This window comes from Syzygium oleosum, unplaced genomic scaffold, assembly GCF_021117445.2.
Source record: "Syzygium oleosum isolate NSW1041296 unplaced genomic scaffold, Sole_v2.1 Sole_v2.02, whole genome shotgun sequence".
Taxonomy (NCBI): domain Eukaryota; kingdom Viridiplantae; phylum Streptophyta; class Magnoliopsida; order Myrtales; family Myrtaceae; genus Syzygium; species Syzygium oleosum.
Genome location: NW_026607486.1, coordinates 12,215,954 through 12,240,302, shown reverse-complemented (window position 1 = coordinate 12,240,302; position 24,349 = coordinate 12,215,954). Strand labels below are relative to the sequence as shown.

Genomic DNA, 24,349 nt, shown 5'->3' with positions numbered 1-24,349 from the left:
CAGCCGAACGTTGACCAAACGTGGGTGGGAAAGACACCAATAAATTGCCAATTTGTCATGGACCCAGTGCAGGGAAAGTCTGCAGTGGCTGGCGCCAACTTCATTGCACTGAAGTCCTCCAGTATCTCATGCTGTTGGATAGATGTGAACGCGTGTAGTCAATGCCAGACTCGGTGAGTGTGTGGAGTCAGTGATGAACGATAATGTGTCGCATTGGTTTTGGATTCATGCCAAACCGTGGTTGAAAATCTCATTTTTTAGCTTGATGATGAGAATAGTTCGCTCGAAAAGGTGGACCTCTTCGGTGAAGTAGCCAGACCGCCATTAATAGCATACTCTAATCGACTTCATCGAGGAACACCAGAAGACATGACTGCAAGAAGCAATGAATCTTCCTGCAAGAAGACCGCCATTGGTGGTCCGTGTGGGTGGAATTATGGGATAAGGCTTGATCAATTATTGCTTGAAATTTTCTCATTTAAATCCACGATTGGTACTGAGAATATGATTTTGTCTTCTGCTTTGAATTGATTGAGACAGTGGCTAAAAACTAGGGGCTCGAAAAATAAGTGCTGGAAATATAAGTATTGAATATTGAGAGCAAAATGAGAATGTAAAGTTGTTCGATAAACGGACTAATTTCCAAAAAAAAAAAGAGCATAAACTCTACCTTAAGTGACAATTCTGGCCCATACTTTCTTTTTGTCTCATAAAAAATCATCAACTTTAACTTAAATCCCAAATTTGACCCGAACAATTTGAAAATTTCACATTTCAGAAGCCAAATTTGGGACTTGAGGAAAATTTGGTGCTTTTTATTGAGATAAAAAAAAGTTTGGGTCAATATTGTTATTCAAAGTAAAATTTATGCTTTTTTTTGGAATTCCCCTTTGATAAACGAATGAAAATTGAATAAAAAATTCTATTGCTTTCTTACCAAACATGGAATAGTGATCATTATTGGAATTCTTTGTTTTTTTTTTTTGATAACCCAGGAACCCCCCGCACGGCCGACAGCCGGAGGGGTAAACCTGGGGTGACGCTAGCGCAGGACCCACCACCACGGCGCCACACTTAAGAATCCCTAACGACTACGCTGGGGTTCGAACTCCGATCCCTTCGTGGGGGGGACAAGAGCGCAAGCCAACGCAGCCGCTGCGGGCGGTGGTATTATTGGAATTCTTTGACACTATCATTGGCAAGATTTTATTTTCCATTGTACTTAACCAATTAAGTAAGTCATTTTTACATACAACATTGAGTGATTTTTTACTTGAACCGGCCAATTATGTTGTGTGTAATTGGGTGTTATCAAACGCACTTAACGACATTAGAACCTTGCTAAGCTAACGGCACCGTTCCGACCAAAAAAAAAACGGCACCGTTATTCCTCATATATAACCGTGCCTTTTTTACCACAAAGTGCCATTGAGTTGCAATTGGCAACCGGTGAGTATTTCTCGGACAGAAAGTTCTCAAATATTGACACTATTTCTTTCTTCCAAAAAGGAAATGTAACCAACAAGAACTAAGTACCGCAGGTGAACTTTTTTTAAACTTTGAATAACTACTTAAATATAAAACTCATTTGAGGAGCGAATAGAAACTTTGCTAGATCTTTTTTATTGATTAAGGCTCCATTTGTTTCGTAGAAAAAGAACAATTTAAAAAATATTTTCTGAAAAATGATCATTTGTATCGCTTGTAGTAATCAGTTGGTGAAAATATTTTCATTACGACAACAGTTTATGTTCAAATATTTTCGTGGACGATGATAATATTTTTCATTTATTCATTTTTGTAAACAAAATAAGTGATCATTTTTAGGAAAATATTTTTCAAATCGTTCATTTTCCATGAAACAAACAAAACCTAAGTTTGTCATGTTTTGTATATGGTCTTATTTAGAGTCATGTAGAATTAGACCACATCAAAGTGATTTTCTTGTTAATTGTCCATATGTAGATGACTTACTTTTTACTGAATTGAGAAGGCAAATTTGTAGTCTACTATGTGAAAATCATGTTAGATATCATTTTTTTCGTAACAACCAAAAAAAAAAAAACTGTGACATGAAACCGGTAAAGCAAAGAAGAATAATAAGAAGGACAATGCTAGGCTAACAGTGCCTTAAGTGCTGTAAACACGAAAAACCTTCAAGTCCAAATGGGAAATTTGAATTCCCAAATAAAAAATTAATGGAATCCCAGGCAGTGAGATTTGCAACAATCCCTCCAAATGGGATTTTGATTTCCCAAGGAAATCGGACAATTCATCAGATTTTCATGCAAAATATGTGTACCTATGCAATAACCCTGTAATATATATGGGAAGCGTCGAAGCCTTAGGGCGTGTTTGATAACCACGGTTAAGTGCTGTAAATTAAACTTGTTTGCACGTAATGTGAGCATCAGCTTTTGCTCTCCTGTTGCCATAGCTCACAGGGGCCTCTTGCTCATGACTGACCAAAAACAGCGATCTCCGTTATCGTCGTCAATAGTCGTTTCGGGCGATCAATCTGTTCTTGTTCCCTAGAGTGTTCAGCTCTCTGAGGATAGTGTTTGCTGTAATTTTGGGGGGAACTGGTTTATTCGTTTGGACATCATCGCTTGCTTTCTGTTCTGTTCTGTTCTGTTCCTCTAGATGATACATAGCTGTGAATGTAATATGAAGATTTGGTTTGTTGTTTGAGCATACTGATTTCTGACCCGTCTCTAGATTTTCAATCTTCTGTTTGGCACACCATATATTCCTGGCAAATTCTTGAGGGAGTTGACAGAGTCCTCTCAACTGAAGAATTTCTGAAGGAAAGGATCTGAATGCTTGATAGACTTTAAGGTTCGTTTCAGCTTTTAGCTTTATAAAAGAACTGCAATGGAAAGGGAAAAGATTAACCTTGGACTTGGACTGCTTCCTCAATCATTATCAGCATGAGCATGAAGAGAACTGCCAATCATACCGATGATTCAGTTAAATTTACCCTACTTATTGCCATCTTCCTTAACTAAACTTTAATATTTAAAATAAATACTCATTCCTTCTACGGGAGAATCGACTAGCCCCGAAGCCATTCCCGCTGACGGGATCACCGGTAACAAATCAGTCGATGAGTAGCTTGCTCAACATCGTTCTCTAAATTGAAATTTTCACGAATTATCTTATATTTCTAATCCCAATTGTTCAGATTTCCTATGTCATTCTTGATGATCTTCTGAAAAAAAGAAAAAAGATGATTATTCAACAAAAAAGAACTATTGGAGGTCCGTCAAATAAGATGACAAAAACTCAGTCTTCAATTGAAGCGACCAAATAGTATTTATACACACGAGTAATCAACCAATTGAAGCCTAATAATAATAATAAAAATAAAGAAAATGGAGCAACTTTCTTGCCCACGTCGCTTTTGAACAGCAAGGTCGTATAAAACGTTGGTCAGTCAACGGTCAAAGAGTGAAAAAAGAGACGTGCATGGAATCCTAAGTTGTCTTCAGCTAGGGTGTGGTGATTGGTCGTTGTTGGGCTGCCTCTAACATTGCCTAATGGGACTCGGACGATTAATGTATGAGTGCATCATCATCCGTTAATTAAAGTTGTCGTTGAAGGTCCATGCCCAGAGATCACATGTTGTCCACGTTTATTGACTTAAATTTATTGTTGGAAACTCGAATTATTTGATTTCTAAATGAAATTGTTGAATGGCGCGTCGGCCGTACATGATAAGGGAGGAAATGGACTAGACAATGGGACGAGATTAGTGGACTCATAGGACTCGAGCGATCATTGCTCAATAACATAAATTGGTATCGGTGCGATGTTATCGACGAGACTCGTGATCTTCTTGACTCCGTTTATTTCACAAAAAAATCGTGAATTAGAAAATATTTTCTTAATTCTTGGTAGTTTGTACCATTTGAGAAAATGAGAGTCAATATGATGGGTTTTCGTTAGTAATAGAAATTGATGCCTAAAAGATTTCCTTGGCAGTGAAAATATTTTCAGGAAATTATCGAAAGCAGTCCTCATATTATTATCGGAGTTCAATTTTGGTCCCTATACCATGTTTTTTCAATCATTCAGTCCGTCAACTTATCTCCCGGAACAAATGAAGGACGGTTTTCCATATTTTATCCAAACGTGGACGGAGTATGCCGTGTCAGCACCGGGAGTCGCAAGTGGCGCTGATGTGGACCGATCGACAGAAAAGTAGCTGGGTCAGTCCCGTCGTGTAGAGAAAATAGGCGGGGATAGGTGCCGTCGCATGGTTCGATCCTGAGATGTGCTTTCGTTCAAAGGCCCTGGAAGATCCTGAGGACAGGCTTGAGAAGTCACAGCGCCAGGAAGAGGGATGTGATTATGTTGATGGGTCATCACCATTGTCGTTCTCCTCCGTGTTTTGCCTGATAAAGACATTAACGACTCTATACCCACCTGGCTCTGGTTGGATCCTTCAGGACAGTTTCATGCGAATTATGACAAAGTTCAAGGAAGTTTCCATACCCTGATGAAGGTAGCCCCGGTAGGCAGTAATAGGCCTGTCAAGCATTGCCACACTTGCTTTGGGTTGATCCCCGTGTTGTACAAAACAACATCCTGCAATACCTGAGTTGGAGCACCTGGGATATGTATAGAATTATCACTAACTTTGCCACGATGTTTCAAAAACTGGACCGAAGCGACCAATTCAACCGGTACAGGCCAGGCCACTGGTCCGGTTCACACCTTTACACCGTTGATGGTTCAAATCAGTTGAGAACTGGACAAATAGATCAAACCGTTTCGATTTAAACTAGATTAGACGGGGTCCATTTTGAATAACTTTTTAACTTTGTGAAAAATAAGTGATGTAGTAGAGGGCATGATGCGAATTATAATCTGTTGGAAACCATTCATTCACTTTGCCATTAAAACTGCGTAGAGCCTTCTGCTCAATTACTGGCAAACAATTAATTTATAGGCTTATTCTTTCACCTTTTTCAGAAAAGCTCTAATCGGGTGAGATTCAATCCCATGACCTCCAAAATAAGTGGAGAAAACTCTACCAGCTCCACCTTGGATGAATACCTGGGAAGTCCTGCCTGCAGTTTATATGGTTGTCATTTTTCAAGCCACCAAGTCTTTTCGGTTGAACCGGCTGATACGCACTCCGTTCGCTCGATCTGTATGACTTCCGGTACAGTTCTTAAGTCATTGCTTTGCCCTTGCATGCCCAATATTATGCCCAAACTGCCTGCATCTGGTGCATCTCGTCTGCAGTTTGCCCCTACCAGCTCTATATGGATTCACAATCTCATCTGGATACTAGAGGTGTGATCATTCGATTGGATACATGGTTCCTACTGCCCGGGTTCAGGAAGGATGATGGTTGGGGGACTTGCTCTCATGTCATTTCTTGATTCCCAGCAGTCCAACCTTGCGAACGAAGTAGCACATTTGAAGGCCGAGATTGCGCGGCGACATCGCAACAGAGTAGAAATAAAATCAATTTTCTTCACGTTTCTTGCGATTGCAATTCCAGCTTGCTTTGGTCGCATCTACATTTCCCGCGAGTTAGTTTCAAGCAGTTTATATTTCCCTGCTCTTCAATTGCAAGCACTTTCGCTATGCTCTCTAAAGTTGACATGTGCTTGAACCTGGAAATCCCCAAAGGATTTGAGTTTAGCACTGTTTTGAACTTGAATACTTTGCGATCGAGTTGAGAGGACACATCAATATCGATTCTTGCATTTCCAATAGCTCGAAATCATATTTTGCATCTTCCATGGGAATTTTATCCACGGTTTCAGATGTTGGTCGTGTTATGATCTTATGAGAACAAATGAGAAATTGATTGACCTATCAGAAAGGAGTCTTGTTAACAAGTACCCTGCCGCACCAGTTTTCTATGGTACACCTAGACAAAATGAACGTAAACATATTTCCAGAGAATAATATCCTTTCAATAGAGATGCTTATATTTCTTAAGTACAATTAATAACCCGTAACGAGTGCCCTGAACATTCATTTATAAAATTCAAACGTCTTGCACCAATTGAGGATTGAGGTCCTCCCTAGAGTCCCTAGGCATTCACATATGCTTCTTTGACCAACTTTTACTATATAACCTTGTTTCTGTTCTTCTTTCTCTCTTATTTGGCTAGTGTTTTTTTTTGGTAAGGTAAGTATTATATTGACTTTTCAACACACAAATTACAAGGGAGTAGCCGAACACAAAAACCTCGAACCTGAGAAGACAAAGGATGTCCCGACAGGTGCAAAGGTGTTGCGACTAAGGGAGAAGCACCAAGAGTGCACTAAGCGGCAAGGACAGCCATCCCGCAAAAAGAAAGGAAAAACAGCTATACAAGGGTCACATAAAGATGGACGCCGCAATACCCCAATTGACCTGCAGTGTTCTGTTCCGGGGATTGTCTAGTGTTTATATATTAGGTTTCCGAAAAAGTACTAATGGATCCTTATTTGAAGGAAAAAGCGTCCACCAGTCACCAAATTGCCGAGGTAAAAACTATCTTAAGACTATTAACTTTACTATAATACAGAAATAAGTGGAAGTGAACAAACATAGAGGATTTATTGGAAATCACCAGTAAAACCACCAAAAGATACATTCCACATGAGTCATGCTTCGCGCTAAGCCGCTAATATAAGATCCTTGATTTCTCATCTTATCAGGTGCATATGGACACAGAAGAATCAAATTACAAAGTTTCAAACGTAACTTACTCACTGGTCAAAACTGTTCGGTCTCAATTCGATAGGGTAGCGGCGGGCTCTAACTGAGTCTGATCCTGGTTAAAAGATTCCCAGTCGACTTGCTTGAGCATGTTAAACCGCTCATCTAATGTTATAAACCCAGCTTCAGGAGCAACCACATCATATTTCCCAGCCTTGTAAAGCAAAAGAACACTGGCCCCCATATCAGGACCGTGGAGCTTTCCTGTTAACAATACTCTCAGGGGCATGAAAAGTGATTTTCCCTGAAACGGCAGTAACAATCAAAGTGTGAATTTTGTAATCTTCTGAGAACTAAAGCAAAAACAAATATGACAATGTGAATTATATCGGTGGAGCCATTAAAGGCTCACCTTGCGCTTTAGTGATTTGCCGAAGCCCTTCACCCACTTCTGCCACCCTGTATGGCCTTCTTCAAGTGCACCTACGAGCTCACCACTGTCATAGGCAGCTACGAGGCTTGCTGAGACTTCAGGAAGCTTATCTTCTACAATCACTTTACCTTCAGAGCTAAAGATAAAATTGTATCGGTCATCACCAATCCGGAAGCACACTTTAGCCAACTTTTCATCAATCTTGATTTCATCTCACCCATTCTCCCATTTTATAAAAGCTAATGCACATGTTCTATCAGTTCTTGTTGCAGTTAGCAGGGGAATTTGCACAGGATTAACTTGAAATCAACAGCAACAGAAAGTGATACAACACCCAATATATGAAAGTAAAAAACATCTTTTAAAGTGAATACGACCAATTAAGGTAATCACCTTGTCAATGTAGCATGTAAAGGATACGCCAACAAGTTAGTTAGCGCTTTATCGGAGTCCGTTATCAGGTCAATCCCATCTTTGAGAAGTTGAACTGCCTCCTGTAGATGCCATACCATCACAGATTAAAGCATGCACCATAGCACAACAGCAAATAATCTAGTAACAAAATGGACTTTGCAGGCCAAAAGTTCTGAAAGGAAAATGCCAATTCTTCCCTTTAACATAGTCAGTAACACTAAACTGTTGTGGGAATAGCTAAACAAGACATGTAATCTACCATAAACTATATGTAGCATAGTGCATTTGCATAACATATCAAATCCACAAAGACATAGGACAGCCTTCTAGTTATGGATTAGGAAACTATTTGACACAGCAGTAAATAGGAACTCACATCAACAAATGGCCCGTCCGAATCTTTCAAAGTGCCAGTGTTCTTCCAGCGCTGACCAATAAGCTTGGTCAATGCCTCTGATGGAATCGCTCCTAAATGCTGACCATTCATCCACCTTTAGTTCAGACATGTCAAAGTAAATTCTTTCAGTAAATATCAATACAACTATCTAGGGGCAGAGGTGGCAGAGCACACAAAGTAAATGCACTGCAGCTGCATGCTATAGGCAGCTGTCAATGATAAAGGGAGGGATGAAAGCAGAGGCTAGCTAAAAAGTAATTATTACCTTAGCTTAGTAGAATCAAAGATTGCACCACTTTTGTTGACTCGCTCGATTGTGAACTTTTCAACTGTGAATTGCATAAGAGTACCCGTGTTAAGGAATTAGCCAAATGAAAAGGGGGCCTTTGGACAATAATCTGTAGTTCAACAACCAAGGACGTAAGTGAAAGTCAAAGACAAAACACAAACCAAGTTGCTCGAGGGTGAAAAATTCATTTTCAGTTCCATCTCCCCATCCTAACAGAGCCAGATAGTTCACCATTGCCTGAGGGAGATATCCCATCTCCCTAAACTGTCACATGTAATTACAGAGGATTATATGTCTTATCCTAGTAAGAACTTCGACTAGAAGTGAAGCTAAAGTCTTAAGCAGAATCAGATAGAAAACAGATATAATGTTTGATCAAAATAATTTACCTGGCCCACTGAAGTTGCACCATGCCTTTTTGACAATTTACTTCTATCAGGTGCAAGGATCAAGGAAACATGTGCAAAGTAAGGCATTGGGAAGCCCAGAGCCTGCATTGAGAGTAAGAGAAAAAATTTATGCTGCCGATTTCAGATGAACCGATAAGGAACCACGAAAACCCATTACTAAATATAAGAGGCATGAATCACATTACCTTATATATAAGTGCTTGCCTAAGAGTATTTGGCAGATGCTCTTCCGCTCTGATGCACACATGTCAGGAGAATGAGGTGAAGTATGACGCAAAGCCTAAAACTATAGATGACTTGGGGAAAAGAAATTAACTTGCAAATACCCCGACTACTTATGTGAGTAACAAATATTAAGTACCTTATAACATGTGAAATTGCCATAGTTGCGTCATCGACAGTGACACAGAAATTGTAAACTGGCTGTCCATTGCTCCGCATAATTACAAAATCTCCAAGTGTGTCCAAGTTCCAACTAACCTTCATAACACTATCCATAAGGTCAACAGCATGTACCATCGGATAAAAAGGGACACATACATTTCATCAAACATAGAAGTTATTGTGATCAAACTGACTTTTTCAAGTCAAGCGATTTTCTAGTATTCATTAGCTATGTTTACAAGCAAATAATGGAAGCTAGCACTGAAAAGCAGCCCAAGCAGCACAAATTAAACATTTACTGATGCTGAAATGCACTAGTCTTTTAGACGTAATGACTATCATTGAAGGTGTTAATGGCCACCATTAATTTGACATGTGGAGTATCACGGAGATATTTGTTTTTAACTTCATCAGAGTTCATGCCCACAAAGTACTTGGGTTTTTCTTTTTTCAATTTTTCTTTAGACCAAAAGTTTGGAATGCATAGATCGGATAACTTGCCAAACTCTACCTTCCATAAATTATGGCTGCACTAGTGTTCAGCTTCACAAAATATCTTATCGCTTTGGGACAGAACTTATGCACAGACATCTTTTGTTTCATAAGAATATGAAAAAGTCAGAATGTAAGGTGACATTATTGAAACATAACTTACTTCTCCCCGGATAAGATCGCTTATTTTCAAACTACCCTCCTTTGGCACACGAAAACGATATGTGAAAGGGGTTCCCTTTGCCAACTCTTCTTGCAATTCTTCTTCGCTTGCAGTAGCCCATCGCCCAGTATAAACTGGAGGCAGTTGCTTTAGTTTCGCAATCTCCTTCATTTTCTCAAGCTCCTGGAGTAATAATCTAATAGCTTTAAGCATTTCAAGCTAAAGTTTGATAGAAACATGACAAACGATTCTGATTCTTAAAAACAATGGGAGTATCTCTAGATGAATTGTCAGATGTGAAACTAAATCAGATTAGTATTGACTGACCAATACATCCAGCTAGATAACACCAATTGGTAAAACCATAAGTAAACAAGGCAATTCAAGCTGACAACCGTTGAAATTTCATGTACGTATCGTTTCAATCATGCCTCGCAAAAGAAGGGAGATGGCAAGCAGCCACATCTGAGGTTGCAGTCTTACTTGCATATATTAAATCAGAGACAAATATTCCTCACTTTCAAAATCAAGCTACTAAATAATCCTCTCTAATTGAAATTTCAATACAATCTTCTTGGCAAGTACAGAGCTTCTAGCATGAATTGAACTAATGAAGTTCGGAGATCAAAAGCTAGAAGAGACTACCTCATTCGAACAAAAGCAGCGGTAGACATGACCAGATTCTAAAAGCTTCTGAGCATGCTCCTTGTAAAGGGAGTTCCTTTCAGATTGCCGGTACGGTCCAAAATCTCCACCAATGCCAGGGCCTAGAAGATTTTACCCAAGATATTGTCATGGCTTAAGTAAACGAGAAAGTCCACAAAACACAATATCAACATTAATAATCAAAAGGGCGAAAAGTCTACAACACACCTCAAAGAGCCAGGAGCAAACCAAGCAACAAAACTAACTAAAAACATGTCCATACAGACACAATTCCCAACAAAGGATTTGAAATTGGGACTGACAATTCACAGTTAATTGCGCAAGTAGCACGAAGAACTTCCCCCTGTTTCGATAAAAATTAGATGTGAAGCACTTCAGAGAAGCAAGGGGAAAATGAAAACCTTCATCCCAATCAAGCCCAAGCCAAGACAGATCCTGTAACATTGCCTCCTCGGACTCCTTGGTTGACCTCTCCAAGTCGGTGTCCTCAATTCTAAGCACAAATTTCCCGCCTTTCGACCTGCATTAGCTCCAAGAACAGGAAAGAGTAAGAGGCCACCAAAACCACAACCCATACAGGCGCGAAAGAGAGAGAGAGAAAACTGAGAGGAACAACTACCTAGCGAACAGGTAATTGAAAAGCGCGGTCCTGGCGCCGCCGACGTGGAGGTTGCCGGTCGGGGAAGGAGCGAACCGGACGCGGACCTGACCGTCGGAGGCCGCGTAGGCGGAGGCGGAGGCGGAGACGGCGAAGCCTCGCCGGGGGAGAGGGACGGCGATTGACCTCAGGCGGCGACGGGAGCATTGGCAGAGGACCGGAGGATGGGCGAGGGTGATCTCGCCGATCGACCTGAGCCTGACCCAATAAGGCGAACCGACGAAAGTCGCCATTTTTATCTGCTCGCGCTTCGCAGAGCTGAGAAGCTCCGCCGGTGGTGGTGGTGGTGGCGGTGGTGGACCTTGTGAAGAGCGGAGTCGGAAGTGAAGAAGAAGGGATAACGAGAGAGAGAGAGACTCGGAGTCGCTTGTACGCTTCGCGTTTTTGGATCGATGCTGGAGATGGGGACGTACGGACGCATTGTCGTTTTTGCGTGTATGAAGATATGAAATTGTTTAGAAGTAAAAGTGTAGGTGTGTGAGGAAATATTCAGTAGTTTGCACGTGCCACGTCAACGGCTGACGTGGCGTGCATAGTTTACTCTCGTCCACTAACAAATGGACACATGGCTGCTGATGTGTATTAAAAAAATAACGTGGAATTTCTTTTTTTCTTCCTTCTTCAGAACTCCTTCAACCTACGCTCCGCTGGGCTTGGCTACCTCCACCGCCAAGCCGCCGCCGCCACCACCATCCTTGAGCCATCGCCCCACCGTGGCCAGCACCGTCCGCGGCAAAGTTGTTGAGCTTGTCGCCGGCAACCATGGACGAGCCAAGACTCGAGCTGAAAGCTGTTAAGCAGCAAACCAGATTTGGCTGTTGAGCGACGGTCAATCACCGCATCCAGGCCAACCTCCGCGTCCATCCTCTCCGTTGTCCCGGCGGCTAAGTCTTGGCCGCGAGCGCTCGTCCACAGATATGGAGATGCAGAGTAGCGGTCAGCCATGGACGGCCTCTCGTCCACAGATCTGAGCGACGACCTCCGCGGCCAAATCTGGCGTTCTTTCAAAAACCACGCGGCCATGGACGGTGGCGCGAGTCATTTGACCCTACCGACAGGATGAAGTTCTGGGAATGAAGTTCTGTGTACTGCGTGGGGTTTTCTCGATTTGTGTTTCAAGATGCCTACTGCTCCAGATTTGGATTTCGTTGGTGAATGAACAGAGGAAGAAGAAGTGCTCGTCCATGGCCGACCTCCGCGCGATTTATGGACGAGCCACCGTCCATGGCCACCCAACCTGCTCAAGTCATGGCTTCAGATCTGGTGTTCTCTCGCGGCCATGGATGGTGCCTTGAGTCATTTGGCCCTAGTTTTAAAGTTCGGCCACCATTGCTCCAGATCTGGAGTTCGTTCGTGGATGAACAGAGGAAGACAAAACGCTCGTCCATGACCGACCTCCGCGCGATTTCTGGACGAGCCACCGTCCATGGCCACCCCTCCTGCACGTCTTCAGATCTGTGACGAGAAGTCGTGCCGCCGTCGCCAGTGGATGAGCGGCCGTCCATACCGGCCGCCGTCGTCCATGGAAACCCAGATGAAGAAGGAGTGCGTTGTTGAAGAACGAAGAAAAAGAAAAATTCCACATCATTTTTTTAATACACATCAGCAGCCATGTGTCCATTTGTTAGTGGATGAGAGTAAACTATGCACGCCACGTCAGCCGTTGACGTTGCACGTGCAAACTACTGAATATTACCTCGGTGTGTTCGAAGAATTGTGCTATTACCTTTTTTAAATTACAATTTACTACGTTTCATACTAGTGCATGGTTAACCGAGAATGCTAGTAAAATACATGATTTATATGGAGATCTTATAAAAAAATTTAAGCTTAAAATACTTAATCTATATCATCATTTTGATAAATAAAAAAAAATAAGATCATCGTATCTCAGACCAAAAGAAAAAATGGTTAATACCACCAAAAACCTCAAACTAGTACACTTATAATAAATTTACTCCAAACATTATACATCTATGATAAATTTACCCTCCGTTAGTTTTCGTTAAATTTATCGTCAAATTGTTGAATTGGATGACACGTAACAGTTGTCGGGTATATCAGTTTGGGATTTTACTCTCTGTTTGTACGAGTTTGGGGTTTTTTGTAGTATTAATACAATTTAACGAAAACTAACGGAGAGTAAATTTGTTACGGGCGTACTAGTTTGAAGTTTTTGGTCAAAAAATTAGTTTTGAATAAATTTGTCATAGGCGTACTAGTTTGAGATTTTTGGTGTTCAAAAAATTAATTTGGGGTAAATTTGTTATAAGTGTACCAATTTGGGATATTTCATGATATTAACCCAAGAAAAAAAATTGGGAACATTTTATCAATCGGACATTATCTTTTCACATGATCCGCTTGGTGATCAAATGCATTCTCTTCGATTGTAATACGATTCGAAATCAATTTGGGTGCTGGATGTTCTATTTTTCGAGAACTCAAGGTTACTTCACCATCGATCTCGCTTTCCTTTCGCATCTCAATACGGACGACAAACAACCTTAGGGAGTATAGAGAACACAATGAAAAGCGACATAAAAGACGCTTTTCAATTTGAAGTATAGAAGAATTTCTTCATTAACATTGGTCCATGATTCATCCTACCGGCAAAAGATAAAAAAGCATCTTATGAACGAGTATTTCTAAAACACTTATAAAATAGATTATGAAGAGACTTTCAATTTTCAATATACCCATTATATACTTTACAAGGACAATCAATGCATGAAAATATTTAAACATACTTAGGGTGTGCTTATTTTGTGAAAAATGAATAATTTGAAAAATATTTTTTCCTAAAAATGATCGGTTGCATTATTTGCAAAAATGAATAAACGAAAAATATTTTCAACGTTCATGAAAATATTTTTATTTAAAAATAGGGATAATGACACAAATAATTAATGAACTTTAGCCACAATTCGTAATGTGGTCCTCAAACTTTTAATTTGTTCAATATGATCTCTTCATTTTAGCCCAATATGCAATATCGTTCTTGACCTTTTAATATGTTCAATGTGATCCCTGAACTTTTGGTAAATGTTCAAACCGGTCCCTAAACTATAAATTCAATATTTTCATATAGTCCTAGAATTAGTTTAAACATATACCAAAAGTTCAGAGATCATAAGTTCGGAGGTGACATTACAGATTAAGCCAAAGTTCAAGAACCACACTGAACAAATTAAAAGTGTGGGGACTGCATTATATAGTAGGTCCTAGTTCAAGAATCATTTGTGTATAGTCCTACAACTAGTTTAAACATGTACCAAAAGTTCAAGGACCATAAGTTCGGAGATGACATTATACATTAGGCAAAAGTTCAAGAATCACACTGAATAAATTAAAAGTGTGAGGACCGTATTGTATATTAGATCATAGTTCAAGGACCATTTGTGTATTGTTATCGATAACAAAAATATTTTTCAATCAACTAATTATTTCTAGCGATATAAACAATTATTTTTATTTATTTTTCCCAAAATAAACAGGAGCCTAAGAAATTAATAATTTTTCTAGTGAATATTTGGGTTAATTCCAAAAAAAAGCACAAACTTTAGGTCGAGGGACAATTTTGGCCCGAACTTTTTTTTGTTCCATAAAAAAGCATCAACTTTAGGTCGATGGACAATTATGGCCCGAACTTTTTTTTGTCCCGTAAAAAAGCACCAACTTTAGGTCGAGGGACAATTCTGGCCCGAACTTTTTTTTGTCTCGTAAAAAAGCACCAACTTTCACTTAAATCCCAAATCTGGCCCTTATTGACTTAAAACCATTGATTTTCCAACTTGACTATTCCACCTTAACAATAAATCCACGTGACTTGCTGACTGAATTTAAAGCATTATTCATTGTCTTATTCTCTGAACCACAGCTTGAAGAATAACGGTGAAACTGTTCATCTCCTTCACTTCACCGACAAGTCAAAAATATCTCCAGATTGAATCTTTCTGGCCAAACTTTGTCGTTTTGTCGTAATCTGAAGCTGTAGACCACCGTCCGTCGACAGATGCCATGGAAGAGATTTGCCAGGCTCACCACCATAACTTTTTTTCTCAAACAAGGGTAACTTCAGACAGAAAGTCAATGGGGGGCCAAATTTGGGATTTAAATGAAAGTTTGTGCTTTTTTACGAGACAAAAAAAAGTTCGGGCCAGAATTGTTCCTCGACCTAAAGTTGGTGCTTTTTTATGGGACAAAAAAAAGTTCGGGCCAGATTGTCTCTCGACCTAAAGTTGGTGTTTTTTTATGGAACAAAAAAAAGTTTGGGCCAGAATTATCCCTCGACTTGGTAGCGAATGATAACCATTCTGTTCCGGAATGAGTTCCTGAACCAGAAATAGATTTTTCTATTTCTGGTTCCTGGATGAGTTTCTGAGAAAAAAAACCCGTTTGATAATAACAAAAAATTTCTATTTCTAGAACAGAATCCCGTTTGATAACAGCACAAATTTTCTATTTCCTGAAATAAAAACCCGTTTGATAAACAACAGAAAATTCTATTTCCAGGAACAAAATTCCATTTTTTTAGAAATGGAATAAAAATAATAAAAAATCCGAAAAATTCATAAAAATCTTTAAAAAAATTCAGAAAATCCCAAAAAATTGAAAAATTCCAGAAAAAATCATCAAAATGTCGAGAAAATAAAAAAAATTTAGATTTCGGGAAAATAGGAAATTTGTTGAATTTTTTCAAAAAAAATCAAGAAATCAAAAATTTCAAAACTTCACAGAATTGCTTAGAATACTGCACCCACTTTTAGTGAAATTTAAATTTTTTAGGTGCTAAAAAAAATCAAAAAATCAAAAATTTCAAAACTTCACAGAATAGTTTAGAATACATGTGGCCACCCACTTTGAGTGAAATTTAAATTTTTTAAGGTGCCCAAAAAAATTCAAAAACTCAAAAATTTCAAAACTTTACAGAATGGCTTAGAATACCTATGGCCACCCACTTTGAGTGAAATTTTAATTTTTGAAGGTGAAAAAAAAGCAAAAAATCAAAAATTTCAAAACTTCACAGAATGACTTAGAATACATGTGGCTATCCACTATGAGTGAAATTTAAATTTTTTTAGGTGAAAAAAAACATAAAAAATAAAAAATTTCAAAACTTCACAGAATGACTTACAATACCTCTAGCCACCCACTTTGAGTAAAATTTAATTTTTTTTAGATGCCCAAATGGTATTTTTTATTATTTTTTATTTTTTTTGGTTCCTAAAGAAAATTAAATTTCACTCAAAGTGGATGGCCACATGTATTTTAAGCCACTCTGTGAAGTTTTGAAAATTTTTCTTTTTTGCTTATTTTTATTTTTTTTTTCGACACCTAAAAAAATTAAATTTCACTCAAAGTGGGTGGCCACAGGTATTCTAAGCAATTATGTGAAGTTTTTTATTTTTTTATTTTTTTCGGGACCTAAAAAAAATTAAATTTCGCTTAAAGTGGATGGCCACAGGTATTCTAAGCCATTTTGTGAAGTTTTGAAATTTTTTCTTTTTTCTTTTTTATTTTTTTCGGCACCTAAAAAAATAAAATTTCGCTCAAAGTGGGTGGCCACAGGTATTTTAAGCCATTCTGTAAAGTTTTGAAATTTTTGCTTTTTTGCTTATTTTTATTTTTTTTAGCATATAAAAAAATTTAAATTTCACTCAAAGCGGGTGGCCACAGGTATTTTAAGCTATTCTGTAAAGTTTTGAAATTTTTTATTTTTTTTATTTTTTTCGGCACCTAAAAAAATTAAAATTTCACTCAAAGTGGATAGCCACAAGTATTCTAAGCCATTCTGTGAAGTTTTGAAATTTTTGATTTTTTGCTTTTTTTAAAATTTTTTTTGGCACCTAAAAAAATAAAATTTCGCTCAAATTGGGTGGCCACAGGTATTCTAAGATATTCTGTGAAGTTTTTAAATTTTAGAATTTTTTATTTTTTTTGGCAACTAAAAAAATTAAATTTTGCTCAAAGTGGGTGGCCATAGGTTTTCTAAGTCATTTTGTGAAATTTTGAAATTTTTTATTTTTATTTATTTTTTTTATTTTTTTCAGTACCTAAAAAAATTTAAATTTCATTGAAAGTGGGTAGCCATGATTCTAAACCATTCATTAAGTTTTGAAATTTTGATTTTTGCTTTTTTTCTCACCTCGAAGATCGTGACTTCCATATGAATATGTGTGTTGAAGAAAATGAATTCCTTATAAATGGTTCTCACTTTTGTTCCAGAAATGAAAAACCAACTTTTTTTTGGTTCTCATTTCTGGTTTCAGAATCAGTTTTGAAAGCAAACTTGTCCGGAAATAGAAAAATGAAATTGCGTTCTGAAACGGGTTTACATTCAAACGATTCTGAACAAAAACCAGGTTAGAGACAAGCAGGAATGGTTTTCGTGCAGCACCTTAAAGTTGGTGCTTTTTTTTGGAATTAACCCGGTGAATATTTTAACAAGGACTAGGAGAGACAGCAGTTAACAAATCGAAGAAAACATAACAGCTCACCGTTCACTCCTTTCGCACACGTTCAGTCCGACCGACGATGAACGCCGTGCGGATTCCGACTCCACTTCGCTCTCTCCCCTCCGTTCCCCTCTCCGGGTCGACCCGCCGTCCCCGGCCGCCGCCGCCGCTCCTCCCGAAGGCCATGAGGGCTTCGATGAGGGACCGGAGCAAGAACCGGAAGCCGCTCCAGAAGGGGCGGACCCTCAGCATCGAGGCCATCCAAGCCGTGCAGGCGCTGAAGCGAGCCGGCGGCAAGGGCCCGCGGTCGCTCGAGCTGGCCCGCCGCTCCGCCTTCGGGCGCCTCCTGAAGGGCGACATGATCGCGGTGCTCCGCGAGCTGCTCCGGCAGAGCCGCTGCGACCTGGCCCTCGAGGTGTTCGCTCTATTATGCTTTTCCTCGTCGTGGGTCTTGCGGCCGCTGCAGATTCTTGCACCTGTGAATGAGTTGTCATTGGATGTTTTTTGTTTTGCTGCTCGCTTGTAGCTTTCGATTCGTTCGTTTTTCTCTTTGGTAGTTGAATTGACCCTAGGCCTCTTCGGAGGAAAATGCAACTGCGATGCGTCACCAAAGATGTCAGAGGTTTGCTTTGAGGTTTTGAAGTACTTAGGCCGCCGGGTGAGTTTTTCTCGTAGCAGGTTCGTACTTTAACAAGCAGGGATCTTGGGGTGTCTGGACCTGTGACTGTATCACAATTGTTCCTCAAGAATGAAATTATCTCGTCTTGCCTGTCTTAATGTGATTGTTTGTCACACTACTGTGAAAGCTCATTTTGAAGAATGTGGCATCTCTAATGGACTGACCAATTAGTTGGAGGCATATTCTTGCAACTGCTCATAAATCCATGATTTCCTCTTCTGCACTGCCACTCCGAGTATATGCAGTTAACATGTGAGATTGACAATTGTTTTTGCTTTTTGAGTCCTAAGAGAGCGAGTAAATAAGTAGATTAGGAATATCTAAAGTGGAGTTGGTGCATCGGGATCTACTGCCTCTTCTCACGGTCGCCACGCCCTTGAGGTTCCATCCTCAGTTATGACTTCTGCTGCTGTATGCCAAATGGGAGTTTTGGGTTAGCAAAAAAGAATGGTAAACTAGAAGTACCTGTCTCCGTGCTAGAGATAGAAGACAATAACCGCACTTTATCTGGCACAGCAATGCAATCCCGATGGCCAGTTTTTGTTTGTGCAGTCAGGCCTGGAGTTTGGGTGGGGAGAGAGGAAGTGTGACTTTATGATAGGTGCATAGGTCAAAGGAGGGTGGGGTGCTTGAGACCATTTGGGTGTAAACTTCAAAAGGCAGTCCTGGTTACAAGGACCTTTACATGGACAGGGTATTAAATAAGATCAATGACACTAGAGGAGTGTCATCCCTGTCTCTCGTAACAATCTTGCTGTTGTGGTTGCTCAAAAGGACGGGACAAATTATCTTGTGTGCTTTCCCATTGTCTTGGATGCCATATGGCGATAATTTATATACCTACTCTAATACATGTGATTTAGGTACTCGAGTATTGTTCGTTTTCCGCTCTGTAATTTTTGTACTGATCAAGTATTACTCTCTGCTAACTTCTTTTAAATGCTTTGACTCATTCCTCCAGGTTTTTGAAGATATTCGTAAGGAGTACTGGTATAAGGCTCAAGTAATGTTGTATGCTGAGATGTTTTCAGTCTTTGCTGGCAATGGATTGTTTGAGGATGTTAAACTTCTTTACCTGTATTTGAGAACAGAAGATAATATCGAGCCTCATCTTGAGGGGTTTAATAGTGTCTTGAGAACTTTCATGAGTTTTAGTCTCGTTGAATTGGCAACAGACTGCTATTACTTCATGAAAGAAATAGGATGTGAACCAGATAGGTCATCGTTTAGGATTCTTATAAATGGTCTTGAATCAATGGGAGAACAGGTTGCTTCAGCTAAGCTAAGAGAGGAGGCTCAGAAGTATTATGGGGGATCTCTGGAGTTTTTACAGGAGACTGAAGAGATGATATGCCAATCTTGATCATACATATCACTATATAAAGAGTTCAAAAGGCATGTCTGCTGTGCCTTCATCTTCAGCTTCAACTGAAACGAAGTGTTTTAGCGAAAAGATAAAAAGGAAGTGGAGTTGGTACATATCCTCATGTGTTGTACATTCTAACTTAATTGCAGCTCAACATAATATTCCAACATATTTGATTTTTGGTAGAAAAATGACTGATATTTGCTCTATGCCTTTTCTTTTCCATTTTCTTAACTTGGTCATCTGGACATTTGATTATTTGCTTCTGGTTGCTTTGTAATCTGGCAATCAAAGTCTTCCTTGATTGGAATTACACTTTTTGATGTGGTGAATCTTTTGAGTTCCTGTTTCCCCGAATTGATTATTCCTTTTGCACGATAGCATCAATTCGATTCAAACAAGTTCTCATGTACAGCTTGATACTTACAAGAATGCAGAATCCCTTTGTACTTGACACGTACATCGTTAGTTCCGGGCAAAATATCATAAAGCATCAATCTGTAGCTTAAATGTGTAAGTTTTGGCCTTTTTGCTCTCAAAATTATTTGGGTTGCAGTGAGTTCAAATGAGCTTGGGAAATCCAATGGCGTCAGTTAGCAATACGTACTCCTTATAACCTTAGGCAGGTATATGGAAATACACAAGCTTACTCCAATTGCCCAATGTAAATGCATTGCTGGGCAATGAAGGCATGCATCCGCCTTTTGATCATTAACACAATACAATGAGACAAAACTGGGTCCTTGTATTCATGGTCTATTCAACTGTCTTACGCAACTTTGCTACCCTCTTGTGGTTGCTACTATGTTCATGGTACAAAGAAGACATGATAGAAATCTGCTTCTAATATGAATGCTTTGCCCTGAAGCTTGGCGTGAAATGCTGGCAGTATGTCTTTCCCGTTCTTCATGGTTTTCCATGTTAGAACTGTTTCCCTTCGAATGTCTGACTGAACTGCCAGCTCGGCGGAGCCACATTGTAAGATGTGAGGGTTCTTCTGTCGCTGGTGGTCACCTCGAAAGAGAGAGGCTGTCCTCTAAGGTCGACGCTGCATTGCCAATTTTGGCCCCAGTTTCTCGCCATCGGTATCCACCCTGTTCTCGATCCCTTCACCTTCACGGCAATCGCCTCCCCATCTAGTCCTACATTCGTTACCAAGACTTGAAAGAAGCGAGAGTTTCCACTCAATGTGAATCTCAGACCACCGCTTCTCACACAGCTCACCCTGTTAATGTTTACACAGAGTCGAAAGATATTAGGAATCAAGTTTTCAAATACATCCGAGAAAGTAGCTGCATTCGTGTCGGTTGCTTTTATCATACCTCCTGTACTGAACAGGCACCATATCAGCTCTTCGCTCCGCAATCTCGGCGAAGGCCGCCTCCGACATCTCGAAGTGCTCTTGCGGGAAGTTGCACCACCCGCCGTAATCTGCCGAAAGTCCGTAGTTCGGAGGACAGAAGTCGGTGGCGGTGAGGATCACCGGCGGACTGCCGGGGAGGCACCACCGGATGTGGTCGACGCACCGGAGCTCAAAGCAAGCCCCGCAGGTACTCCCTCTGTTAAACAGCATCGCACTTAAGCCGGCACTGTACTTGCCATAGGTGGCCCTGTGAAGGTCCCCATAACCACAAGCCCCTCCTGCCAACATCGGAAACAAAGTTGAGGAAATGACTGAAAACAGAGGAACTAGTGCAAGGAAGAGAAAAGGGATTACCAGTTATTAAAGATCCATCCGTCTCTTTGGAGTATGTTGCCGTAGCAGACCTCCATTCACCAGCAGCGTCAGAGGCGGCAACAAGCTTGCAGGTTTGCATAACAATCAGGCAGAGAAACGTGGACCGAAGAACACCCATTTGAGCATCAATGTTCCTAGGATGTTTGGCTTGTACTTCACTTAGGATACCTCACCTTTTCTTCTCATTGCCATGGGGATTTGGACTTGCTAGTGGCCTGGAGAGAGGAAAGGAATAAGGAAGGGACCAAATGACGGATAACCCCCCGAACCCTTTGACGAAAAGCAACAAATAGCAGACTCGGTTCACACCGTGGGACATTCCAAAGAGCGTGCTTTGCGAAACTTTGGGTGTAAACCGAGGAAGAGAAGAGAAGACAAGAGAAGGGTTGGAGGCTTTATGCTGGTGGCAGACACAGGGAGGGAAAGTGGAAAGCCCTAGAAGCCGGTTCATCCGAAGAGTTAAAGGGTATTTTTCTACACTTTGCTGCAGAAATGCGGGCTCCTGTTCAGGCTCTTCTTTTGAGAAGAGCACGAGAGATAGGGAGAGAGAGACTCCATTGTCAATAAAGTTTGACTGATTGAAGGAAGAAACGCTAATCAATGATTCGGCGGGAAAGGAGTGCTCTCTGGGACTTTGCAATTATGTGAGGTGAACAGAGTAAATGCATGCGTTCTTTACTTTGTCATATGGTAATAGCCCAATTCGCGAGTTGACAGTAGGCCAGGGCAACTAAATCTGGGCGATCCTAAAGGCTAGGGCAACTAAGGGTGCGCATGGAATGCATTCCAGAATAAAAATTCTATTCCGAAATGCATTCCGGAACAGAATGGCGTTTGTTAAAAATTTTTTGAAATGTATTCTGGAGCGATTTTTGCATTCTGGAATAAAAATGCGTTTGTTAAAAATACTTGATTTCAGAATGTATTCTTGATTCCAGAATGCATTTTTGATTCCGGAACGAGTTTTTGGCAAGAAAAAGAGAAGCTACTTTTTGTAGCTTCTTGATTCCGGAACGCATTCTCCCTATTTTCTCACAAATTTTTTTTTCATAAAATGCATAAAAATTGAAAAATTCTAGAAAAATTCATAAAAATTTCCAGAAAATAAAAAAAAGTCAGATTTCGGGAAAATATGAAATTTGGTGAATTTTTTTTTAAAAAATAAAAAAAAAATCAAAAATTTCAAAACTTCACAGAATAGCTTAAAACACATGTGGCCACCCACTTTGAGTGAAATTTAAATTTTTTGAGGAGCTCAAAAAAAATCAAAAATTTCAAAACTTCACAAAATGGCTTAAAATACCTGTGGCCACCTACTTTGAGTGAAATTTAAATTTTTTGAGGTGCCCAAAAAAAAATAATAATAAAATAAAAATTTTCAAAACTTCACAAAATGGCTTAAAATACCTGTGGCCACCCACTTTGAGTGAAATTTAAATTTTTTGAGGTGCCCAAAAAAATAAAAAAAAATAAAAAATTTCAAAACTTCACAGAATGGCTTAGAATATCTGTAGCCACCCACTTTGAGTAAAATTTAAATATTTTGAGGTGCCCAAAAAAATAAAAAAAATAAAAAATTCAAAACTTCACAAAATGGCTTAGAATACCTGTGGCCACCCACTTTGAGTGAAATTTAAATTTTTTTAGGTGCCCAAAAAAAATTAAAAAAAATCAAAAATATCAAAACTTTACAGAATGGCTTATAATACATGTGGCCACCCACTTTGAGTAAAATTTAAATTTTTTTAGGTGAAAAAAAAATCAACAAATCAAAACAGATTTTTGTTCCAGAAATCCATTTCTGGAGCAGAATTAGTCATGTTTTACCAAACAGATTTCTCCTCCAGAAATCAATTTCTGGCAAGAATTCCAGAAATCAATTTCTAGCAAGAATTTGATTTCTAGAGCAGAATGGTTACCATTCGCACCCTAAATCTGGACGATCCTAACTTTTTTTGCTACTCAACAGGTCTCAAGATCTATATGGTGAAGGGGTTTCGAACCCGTGGCTTTTGTCGTTCGTAACCCTAGCGGTCTCTATCCGGGTTAGCGCGCGACATTGAAGGCTGTTGACTGAATGACCAGTATGTTTTTCCGTCATGTCGTTTAATTTCGGGCCGAATTATCTAACAAATACTCAAGTTTATGTTTAGTCCTAATTCTACCCCAAATTTTTTTTAACTAAAAAAACCCAAATTTTAGGTTTAGTCTTAATTCCGTTCCAAACTTTTTTTTTGTCTAAAAGAAAACCTTAAACTTTAGATTCAGTCGCAAATCTACCCTGTTGATGCTTAATAGGTCTCAAGTTCCGTACATTGAAGGGGTTTCAAACCCACGACTTTGTTGTAAATCTCGTTGAGTCTCGTCGCCAAGCCACGTGCCTAGTGGTCTGTATTCGGCTTAGCGCGCGACATTGAAGGCCATTGACTGAATGACTAGTATGTGTTTCCATCATGTCATTTAATTTAGGGCCGAATTCCCTAACAGACACTCAACTTTAGGTCCGGTCTCAATTCTATTTCAAATCTTTTTTAACTAAAAAAACCCAAATTTTAGGTTTAGTCTTAATTCCGTTCCGAACTTATTTTTTTTGTCTAAAAGAAATCCTCAAACTTTAGGTTTAGTCGCAAATCTACCACGAACTTTTTTTTGTAAAAAAAAAAGTCACCAACTTTAATCATAGTCTCAAATTTGCTTCAAACTTTTTTTTGTCTAAACTTTTAATATAATCTCAAATCTCCCTTTATTAACCTTTTGTCCAAAAATCACCTGTAGTTGTTTGACGCAGCATTTCCATGTTAGTAACAAATCTACATCCGCAAGGTGACTTGGAAAATAATCTCCAAAACAAAACCATTCGTTGATATGAAAATTAGGAAATTAGGGATGATTAACGGCGATTTTTGGACAGAAGGCCCATGGAGGCAAATTTTGGACTAGAGTTAAAATTTGTGATTGTTTTAGACAAAAAAGGTCAGGGTAAATTTGGAACTAAAGTTGGGTTTTTTTAAATAAAATAAGTTCGAGACAGATTTGGATTGGATGTAAAATTGGGGTTTTTTTAGATAAAAAAAATTCATGGCAGAATTGGGATTGAACCAAAATTATAGGGATTTTTTTTTATTGATTTAT

General features: G+C 39.4%; 3 protein-coding genes across 3 annotated transcripts; 1 reads left to right on the top strand and 2 right to left on the bottom strand.

The window, feature by feature from the left end:
- Nucleotides 1–6,543: 6,543 nt before the first annotated feature.
- LOC115681526 (glutamate--tRNA ligase, chloroplastic/mitochondrial) lies at nt 6,544–11,337 on the bottom strand. Its single transcript, XM_030605490.2, has 13 exons — nt 10,938–11,337; nt 10,720–10,838; nt 10,298–10,419; nt 9,653–9,835; nt 8,975–9,093; nt 8,799–8,847; nt 8,593–8,694; nt 8,365–8,467; nt 8,180–8,243; nt 7,894–8,008; nt 7,497–7,597; nt 7,083–7,239; nt 6,544–6,974 (listed from the first exon to the last, which is right to left on the bottom strand). Exons 1-13 carry the CDS (start codon nt 11,207–11,209, stop codon nt 6,744–6,746), a joined length of 1,737 nt encoding a protein of 578 aa, XP_030461350.1. The 5' UTR covers nt 11,210–11,337; the 3' UTR covers nt 6,544–6,743.
- Nucleotides 11,338–17,445: 6,108 nt separating this feature from the next.
- Nucleotides 17,446–19,891, top strand: LOC115681529 (protein THYLAKOID ASSEMBLY 8, chloroplastic). The gene is made up of 2 exons (XM_030605492.2): nt 17,446–17,849; nt 19,075–19,891. The coding sequence occupies exons 1-2, from the start codon at nt 17,514–17,516 to the stop codon at nt 19,474–19,476; spliced, it is 738 nt and encodes a 245-aa protein (XP_030461352.1). The 5' UTR covers nt 17,446–17,513; the 3' UTR covers nt 19,477–19,891.
- Nucleotides 19,892–20,125: 234 nt separating this feature from the next.
- LOC115681527 (expansin-A20) lies at nt 20,126–21,851 on the bottom strand. The gene is made up of 3 exons (XM_030605491.2): nt 21,197–21,851; nt 20,802–21,120; nt 20,126–20,704 (listed from the first exon to the last, which is right to left on the bottom strand). The coding sequence occupies exons 1-3, from the start codon at nt 21,333–21,335 to the stop codon at nt 20,401–20,403; spliced, it is 762 nt and encodes a 253-aa protein (XP_030461351.1). The 5' UTR covers nt 21,336–21,851; the 3' UTR covers nt 20,126–20,400.
- Nucleotides 21,852–24,349: the final 2,498 nt, after the last annotated feature.

What these genes read in the sequence shown, in the direction of transcription:
- LOC115681527 (XM_030605491.2), bottom strand. Translation starts at nt 21,335, where the DNA reads ATGGGTGTTCTTCGGTCCACGTTTCTCTGCCTGATTGTTATGCAAACC. An exon ending in GGATGGATCTTTAATAACTG is followed by an intron (nt 21,121 to 21,196) that starts GTAATCCCTTTT and finishes CGATGTTGGCAG; the next exon opens with GAGGGGCTTGTGGTTATGGG. An exon ending in GTGCCTGTTCAGTACAGGAG is followed by an intron (nt 20,705 to 20,801) that starts GTATGATAAAAG and finishes AAACATTAACAG; the next exon opens with GGTGAGCTGTGTGAGAAGCG.
- LOC115681529 (XM_030605492.2), top strand. Translation starts at nt 17,514, where the DNA reads ATGAACGCCGTGCGGATTCCGACTCCACTTCGCTCTCTCCCCTCCGTT. An exon ending in GCTGCGACCTGGCCCTCGAG is followed by an intron (nt 17,850 to 19,074) that starts GTGTTCGCTCTA and finishes TCATTCCTCCAG; the next exon opens with GTTTTTGAAGATATTCGTAA.
- LOC115681526 (XM_030605490.2), bottom strand. Translation starts at nt 11,209, where the DNA reads ATGGCGACTTTCGTCGGTTCGCCTTATTGGGTCAGGCTCAGGTCGATC. An exon ending in GGCAAGCACTTATATATAAG is followed by an intron (nt 8,695 to 8,798) that starts GTAATGTGATTC and finishes CTCTCAATGCAG; the next exon opens with GCTCTGGGCTTCCCAATGCC. An exon ending in GTGCAACTTCAGTGGGCCAG is followed by an intron (nt 8,468 to 8,592) that starts GTAAATTATTTT and finishes TACATGTGACAG; the next exon opens with TTTAGGGAGATGGGATATCT.